At 44.6% G+C, this 9,069-nt stretch overlaps 1 protein-coding gene across 1 annotated transcript; it reads left to right on the top strand.

The window, feature by feature from the left end:
- The first annotated feature begins 3,706 nt into the window (after positions 1 to 3,706).
- Positions 3,707 to 8,861, top strand: LOC124789223. The gene is made up of 2 exons (XM_047256516.1): positions 3,707 to 5,014; positions 8,820 to 8,861. The coding sequence occupies exons 1-2, from the start codon at positions 3,707 to 3,709 to the stop codon at positions 8,859 to 8,861; spliced, it is 1,350 nt and encodes a 449-aa protein (XP_047112472.1).
- The last annotated feature ends 208 nt before the right edge of the window (positions 8,862 to 9,069 follow it).

Genomic DNA, 9,069 nt, shown 5'->3' with positions numbered 1-9,069 from the left:
AATGTTCGAACATCGGTCGACGGATCCCAGTCAAACTCCTCGCTGCACACTGGACGACACTGTTAGCAGTGCTGACACACTCGTCCACCAGCTGGGGTACTCAAAAGAGTGTGCCCGCTGGAGTACTCGTAGCCTAACAGATAATCATAGAGCAACGAATGACCATCTGTGTGGAATTGCTTACTTGTTACGAGGCTGATCAAGACAGAATTTTTGTCGCGTATTGACAAAATCTAAGAAACATTGGTTCGAACCGGAAACAAAACGGTATCAATGGAGTGGCATCACACCAGCTTTCCGCGGAAGAAACAGTTGAAAGCCGCATTCTCAGTCTGTGACTAAAGGAGTTATTATGGTTGATGTCCTCCCTCATGATGCAACGATCAGTTCTGGAGTGTAAAGTGCTTCCCTGTGGAAAATGAAGAAACGGCTTCAACGTGTTCATCGCCACAAAAGTGTAAACGAGATTCTCCTTGTCCTCGACAAGGCAAGGCCTCACACATGTCTGCGCAACCGAGAGACCCTCACGAAACTTCATTGGACTGTCCTTCCTCGTCCAGCATACAAATCGGATTTCGCATCTTCCGACCTCCATCTGTTTGGCGCAAAGAAGGATGCATTTCACAGGAAGAAATTCATGAATAACGGAGAGATCATTGAGGCAGTAAGACGGTGTCTGCGACGTCGACTAGTACAGTGATACCATGCTTGCATACATGCCCCAACAGTAAGATTGCTTAAGGCCGTCGCACTGAACGGAGGGTGTGTCGTAAAATGGGGCTACAAAGAAAAAGAGACTGAACTAAAATGAAAAGTAATACATGTCAGCAATATGTTAAGGTAATAATCACTCTTATTATCACGATTGGAGGAATTAAATAAATCTGCATATATTATGATCACGAATGCTGTATGTATATGTAATATACACCACTGGACATTAAAATTGCTGCACCACGATGATGACGTGCTACAGACGGCAAATTTAACCGAAAGGAAGAAGATGCTGTGATATGCAAATGATTAGCTTTTCAGAGCATTCACGCAAGGTTGGCGCTGGTGGCGACACCTACAACGTGCTGACATGAGGAAAGTTTCCAATCGATTTCTCATACACAAACACCAGTTAACCGGCGTTGCCTCGTGAAACGTTGTTGTGAATGTAAAATTAGAGAGATTAGAGCGCGCACGGAGGCTTTCAGACAGTCGTTTTTCCCGCGAACCATACGCGACTGGAACAGGAAACGGAGGTAATGACAGTGGCACGTAAAGTGCCCTCCGCCACACACCGTTGGGTGACTTGCGGAGTATCAATGTAGGTGTAGATGTAGATGCCTCGTGTAAGGAGGAGAAATGCGTACCATCACGTTTCGACTCTGATAAAGGTCGGATTGTAGCCTATCGCGATTGCGGTTTATCGCATCGCGACATTGCTGCTCACGTTGGTCGAGATCCAATGACTGTTAGCAGAATATGGAATCGGTGAGTTCAGGAGGGTAATACGGAATGCCGTGCTAGATCCCAATGGCCTCGTATCACTAGCAGTCGAGATTACAGGCATCTTATCCGCATGGCTATAACGGATCGTGCAGCCACGTCTCGATCCCTGAGTCAACAGATGGGGACGTTTGTAAGACAACAACCATCTGCACGAGCAGTTCGACCACGTTTGCAGCAGCATGGACTATCAGCTCGGAGTCCATGGCTGCGGTTACCCTTGAAGCTGCATCACAGGCAGGAGCGCCTGTGGTGGTGTATTCAACGACGAACCTCGGTGCACGAATGGCAAAACGTCATTTTTTCGGATGAATCCTGGTCCCGTTTACAGCATCATGATGGTCGCATCCGTGTTTGGCGATATAACGGTGAACGCAGATTGGAAGCGTGTATTCGTCATCGCCATACTGACGTGTCACCCGACGTGATGGTATGGGGTGCCATTGGTTACACGTCTCGGTCACCTCTTGTTCGCATTGACGTCACTTTGAACAGTGGACGTTACATTTGAGATGTGTTACGACCCATGGCTCTACCCTTCATTCGATCCCTGCGAAACCCTACATTTCGGCAGGATAATGCACGAACGTGTACGGGCCTTTCTTGATACAGGAAATGTTCGACTGCTGCCCTCGCCAGTATATACTCCGGATCTCTCACCAAATGAAAACTTCTGGTTAATGGTGGCCGAGCAACTGGCTCGTCACAATACGCTAGTCACTACTCTTGATGAACCGTGGTATCGTGTTGAAGCTGCATGGGCAGCTGTACCTGTACACCCCATCCAAGCTGTGTTTGCGTGAAAATATAATCACATGTCAGTTCTAGTATAATAAATTTGTCCGATGAATACCCGTTTATCATCTTCATTTTTTCTTGGTGTAGCAATTTTAATGGCCTATAGTGTAGTTGCATTATGAACCTTGTGATTTTAGCTCCAGTTTTTTGGTGACGGGACCGCCAGTCGATATTAGTGCATATGTTTCTTCTTACTATCTCATACTTACAACTGAACCGTGGCACCGAACAACTCTCTCACAAAATAGAAAATTAATTTCAAATAAAACGTCGGTATTACATCCAGTGATGTGCATTTGATAAGGGGATAATGAGAAACATCGCGCGGAGGGGGCTCCCGTCTTGGGAATATGTGGGTGGCAACCACACGGGCCTTTAGCTAAGCCTGGCACTAGTTCCACTTCCTATCCGGCCCCCCTCGGCCAACTCTTGGTTTCTTCGACCCCAACCGTATTAGGTTTCCGAGGCCCAAGGGTGTCTTTCACTTTCCTCTCTAGTATCTATTATCTACCCTTCGACCCAACGGCGAAGCGAGCGGAAGAAGAATCTTATATCCCAGGTTCTCAACGATCGTGGAGGCGGAAGAGGTCATGCCAGACGAACTGGCTGTAAAGGCGCCGCTCAGCCATCATTGAGCTCGCGGCAGTTCGTTGTAGTTCTGGTACCGGAAGTAACATGTCACATACATATGTGCCATGATGAATTGTTCCAGAATCATAGTGTGTGGCTCACTTCCTCGCAAGCTGTAATCCACCTTAAACAAATTCACGCAAATGGCAATTTCTCCTGTCATTTTTTCTAAAGACCAGTGGCGATGGGATAAGGACGATGGTAGCAGGCTCCTAGTGAGGCTGGAAGCTACTAGTCTGGACCTGCACATTGGCGGCAGGTGTGTGATGGTCGCCTTCCTGAGAACCAGTGTGACTACTCGGGAACCCGGTCCTGCATCTGTGACTGGGCAGGCCTATTTAGGATGACCGCTGCCCACCCTGAATGGGGAAGGCCCTAGAAAGTGTGGGCTAAAGATCGGAAGTCACACATGAACCGTGCTGGGAATCCGCACCCAGCAGGTCACTCCTTAAACTGCGGACATAAACAAAAGAAGAATGAAATGATTATGACAATAGGGACATGGAATGGCGGGACCCTCTTGAACGTGAACAATTACAGGCCAGAGAGAAGAACCGCTCTTATCACCCAAGAACTAGCCCGGCTAGATATAGACATAGCTGCCTTGAGTGAGACAAGACTCTCAGGTGAGGGACACATTAGTGAGATACGTTCAGGGTACACCATCTTCTGGAAGGGAAAGGATGCAGGAGAACCGCACATCCATGGTGCAGGATTTGCCGTAAAAACGAAAATAGTGAAAGATCTTCGACTTACACCTATCTCAATTAATGAAAGACCGATGACTCTTAGAGTACCCATTGGTTCAGACAGATTCATCACCTTCGTCTCTGCATATGCTCCTACTTTAGCCAGTGATGAAGACACAAAGAATCAGTTCTACCACCAAGTGAACAGTACTCTCTCTAAAATACCCATTCAAGATAAATTAATTTTACTTGGTGATTTCAATGCCAGAGTGGGAAGGGACAATCGTTTTTGGAGAGAGGTCATGGGTAAACAAGGGGTGGGAAACTGCAATGCAAATGGGTTGTTACTTCTTGATCTATGTGCTGAGCAAGAGCTTATCATCTCCAATACCCAATTCCGTTTGCGTAACCGCTATAAGACCACCTGGATGCACCCACGCTCCAAACATTTGCATCTTATAGACTACGTCATTACGCGACAGCGTGACAAGAAAGACATTCTCATCACAAAAGCAGCACTAAACACCGATGAGTGCTGGACTGACCATAGACTTTTAGTCAGCCGTTTGAGAGTACCAAAGCATCGCAAGCCACGATCCCACTTTTCAAACCCACCACGCAGAAAATTCAACATAAGCAACCTGAACAACAAAAACGTTCGCTCACACTTCCAACACATACTGTCTGAACAACTTAACAAAGCTACAGCAACCACAGATGACGTCGAACAAGAACGGACCACATTAAAGAACATCATCAAAGAAACTGCTGAGAATGTTGTTGGTATTGGTGCACGTAAAAGAAGTGACTGGATTGATGACAACCATGGAGAAATCCAAGCCATCATCAATGCAAAGCGGGATGCTTACCTATCCCTTGCTCAAGATCCGTCCTGCGCAGAAAAGAAAGCACACTTTCAAGAACTCAAGCAGAAATGTCAAAGTGAAATACGAGTAATCAAGAACAAATGGTGGCAACAGAAAGCCACAGAACTCCAAAATCTTTCCGATGCAAGGAACCTGCGTGGCTTCTACGCTGGTATTAAAGAGCTGTATGGACCTATCCGCTCCTTATCAGGAACACTGAAAGCTGCTGACAACTCCTCCATTCTTACTGAAAGTCAGGACATCTTAAATCGTTGGAAAGAGCACTTCAGCTCATTGTTAAACTGCCCTTCTACTGCCGCTAGAGATTTTCTCAAAAATGTCCCACAGCACCCTCCAAAACCCTGGATGGCTGATCCTCCAACTTTTCAAGAATTCTGCAAGGCATTCAAGAGTGTGAAACCTGGGAAGGCTCCTGGACCTGACAGCATTCCGATGGAGCTTATTGAGGGTGGCGGCTTGCCTCTAAAAAGTAGACTCTTCTCACTCATTCTATTAATGTGGGAAACCGTCAAGGTACCAGCTGACTTGAAGAACTCCACAATTGTCACCATCTTCAAGAAGGGCGACAGAAACGTCTGTGGTAACTAGCGGGAATATCTTTACTCCCGGTCACTGGCAAAATTTTTGCAAGAATCCTTTTAAATCGCCTCCAGACGCTTTCAGAGACTAAACTACCTGGGTCTCAATACGGGTTTCGACCTTGAAGAGGGACAATTGACATGATTTTCTGTGCACGACAACTACAGGAGAAGGGCAGAGTACAGAAAAAGCCTTTACTATTTGTTTTCTACGATCTAGAAAAGGCCTTTGATACAGTTCCCAGAGAAGCCATGTGGATGGTCTTAAAACACTTCGGCTGCCCTGAACATTTTGTTGACCTGACTGAAGCTCTCCACGATGATACGACTGGACAGGTCCTCTGCCAGAATGAAACTACTGGTGAATTCCCAATAACAAGTGGGCTTAAACAGGCATGCGTTCTTGCACGAACATTATTTGCATTGTATCTGGCAGCTATGCTTTACGAGACAACCGTGAACAATGCAGGAATAGAACTAAAGTACAGGTTTGATGGAGGATTATTCAACCAGTCCAGACTCCATTCAAAAAGGTTCACCAGTACCACTCGTGTGACAGAGCTGCAGTATGCTGATGACAATGCTTCTCCAGCTCATTCACCTGCAGAGTTGCAGCTGTCAGTTGATTCCTTCAGCAGGGCGTACGAACGATTTGGTCTCTCCATCAATATTCCAAAGACAAAGGTGATGGCGCAGCCAACTCCTGGCTCCTCCGTTCCTGACTTCAGCATATCCATTTATGATACACCGTTGGAACAAGTGGACCATTTCCTCTACCTGGGAAGCATACTGTCATCTAACTGCTCATCTGGAAAAGATGTGGAGAATAGATTACGTGCTGCCCATGTAGTATTTGGACGTCTTACAAAGCGTGTCTTCCTGAATAAAGACCTAACACTGTACACCAAACTGATGGTGTACAAAGCTGTAATCATTTCCACCCTGCTATATGGTTGCGAAACCTGGACGTTATATTGCTGTGATCTGAAGAAACTAGAACGCTTCAACCAACAGAAACTAAGATATATCATCAACATGAAATGGGATGACTTCATATCCAACACGGCTGTTCTTGAGAAAGCAAAAATGTATAGAATGGAAGCTCTTATCAATGGGCATCAACTCAGATGGGTCGGACATGTCCAGCGGATGAAAAATGACAGACTTCCACGCCAAATGCTATACAGCGAAGTGAGCACAGGTAAAAGGCCACGAGGTTCCCCTCTCAAACGTTATAAGGATCAGTACAAGAAAAATCTGAAAAACTTGAACATCGATCCGAGTAACTGGTCCACAATAGCAAAAGACCGAAGTCGCTAGCGCTCAGTTACCTCAAATGCTCTTCAAAACTTTGAGCTGGAACGTCGAAGAATGGAGGATGACAAACGGTGGAGACGTAAACTCCTCCAGGCTCAGCCACGTCCTCCACCATCCATCAGCTGTAATGTCTGTGACCGCCTGTTCCACGCTAGGATTGGATTGCTAAGCCATCAACGACACTTCAACGCCTGAACTGTGAGAAAGGAAATCTCAGGAGAGGAATGAAAACTCGGATACGAGTATCAGCCGACGACGACGAATGAGAAACATCTGATGTTCACTAATATTATTCATTAGTATCGTAGACCCATCAGATATTTGGAACTGCATTTCAGGCAAAGAAATAAGCACAATGACGTAATTCTGTCAGAGAGTGCAATGAAATCTTAAGTTCGGGTGAACGGAAGGATGGGGTGTTGTAAAGAGATTTTAAGATGTACATTAATATTAACAAAATAAAAGTGAGAAAATATAATGCTATTAAGTGAACTGAGAGCTTGGATTAGGAAATGCGGCGCTGACAGAAGTACTGTGTTATGCTATTTGTGGAGACTAATATCTGGTGCTGTTAGAAATAGAAAGAATATAAAATACATTCTTCCAAGAGTAAGAAAATCTTTTGTGGTAAAGGAGTAATATGTTGAACGAAATAAAAATTAAAGTGTTAGGAAGCCTTCTCAGATGTTATTTCTGTCAAGTGAAGACATATTTGTAGAGGAAACATGGACGATAAACAGTGCAGACAAGAACAGAAGTTTTTGATATGTGGTACTACTGAGGAACTCTGTACATCTGGTGGGTGCATATGATAACAGATGTTGTGGTACTGATTCGAATCGGGAGGAAAGAAACTTTCAGCACTACTTGGACGCTGGCACAGGCGTGGAGACATGCACCAAACCAGTCTTCAGAGAGAAGTCCACACCAAGAACAGAATACATTATTTTGCAAATTGGAATGTTATGTGCTCCGTTTCTCGAATGTTATTTTTAGAAATGGTCATTCAATGACTGTCGAATTGGTTTGTTTTCATCGCACTTGTTGCCACGCGTACCATATATATTTTTCTTTTTTACTCGATCTCAAACAATTACACCTAGCGAGAAAAGCGTATACCGCTGAGGAATGGTCCATATTCGGAGTTATGACAGCAACCATCATTTGTCACCATTTCTGTCTCTAAGCTGGTGGTAGGTTGTGTTCCAGAAACGATCAGCATAGAGACAGAAGTGATGAAACTTTCTGCAGTACCTGACCATCATTTTGCTGCACAATGCTCAAGCACGTACAGTGCAAGCCGTTAGTGATTTGTTTGACTGATGGGGCAGCTAAATGTTACACCACCTACTGCACTCCCCTGACTTAAGCCCTCGTAATTTCGATTTCTAAACTGAAGGAAACACTTCACGTCATTCGCTTTAGAACTGGTACAAATTCGTCGGGCAATAGAGCGCGCAGCTGGAACTGTCAACACAGCTGGCACTGCTAAGAGTGTCCTACGACTTCCACATCGCTGACAGCGGGTTATAAACAATGCTGGTGACTACTCTGATGGCCAGTAAAACTTTGAAACACGTATCTATTTTGTGCGAGTTGCCACTATTAAAGTTCCATCCCTCGTACATTAAATGTGTTCTATCTCGGAAACCATTCCGAATAGGAGATATGTGTGTATGAAGTATTTTGCTTCAAATGATTGTTGCTGTCATATCCTTGAATGTTTACCACTCTCCCTGGGATACCTGTATTAACAGATTCGCGGTTTAAAGACAAAAAAAAGAAAATTCAGTGAGCAAATACTAAACAAAAGCAACAAATCATAGAAGGTTGAGGAACATCGTAAAGGAAAGTTAACTGGACATGCAACTCTACGTAACGTTTTCATATAGAATATCGCTGAAGGAAAAGTGTAGACTGTGGCAGTCTTAGAACATTTGTACTTCGAAGTGTGATGAACAAAATGAACTATTACGATTACAATAGAATCGCTGGGATGGGAGACGGTAAGGAAAGATGGCTAAGCCAAGGAACCGTGTACACAAGTGAGTGCTGATGGACAACGCTCAGTTAAACGCAGCAGAACTTCCACTTCGACGAAATACGTCTCAGTAAATGTTTCACATGGTATCCAAACTGCCGCTCGTAACGTGCTAGCATGACTAACAAACCGGAGTATAAAAGATCGTGAGCACAAGTCGGTCACCTAGACAGAGCGCAAGGTAGATCATATTCATGTGACAGTTACCTGCGCATGTCTCGTCCACGTCAGTTACTACTAGTGTAATCGTTGTTTTTACTGTCGTATTCAACGGTATATCAGCTTGTATGTCGGCAAAACAGCTGAAATGGGACGTATCTCAACTTTTCGTAATGATTTGCAACTTTTCATTTTATGACCATGGTTTTTTTCTTTCTTTCAGGTAAATGGATTCGAGAATGATTGTTCAAGTACAAGAGTGTGAAACCATCTCTGCAGCAAATGTCCGTGAGTAATAAAGACCTGCATTTGAGAACTTGATGTAGCAATGGTGTGTCACCGGACTGTGTACATGTACTTGCCGTGCAGAAATAATCCTTTGATAAACTGTTGTTCCGAACGAAACCAGTGAAACAGGAATGAGATTTTGACTGTTTGCTGTTTCGTAGTATATTTCACTGTTGGTACTGCTG

Source organism: Schistocerca piceifrons, chromosome 3 (assembly GCF_021461385.2).
Source record: "Schistocerca piceifrons isolate TAMUIC-IGC-003096 chromosome 3, iqSchPice1.1, whole genome shotgun sequence".
In the NCBI taxonomy this organism is placed as follows: domain Eukaryota; kingdom Metazoa; phylum Arthropoda; class Insecta; order Orthoptera; family Acrididae; genus Schistocerca; species Schistocerca piceifrons.
Note: the sequence above shows the minus strand (reverse complement) of the source record. Positions and strands in the feature narration are given on the sequence as shown.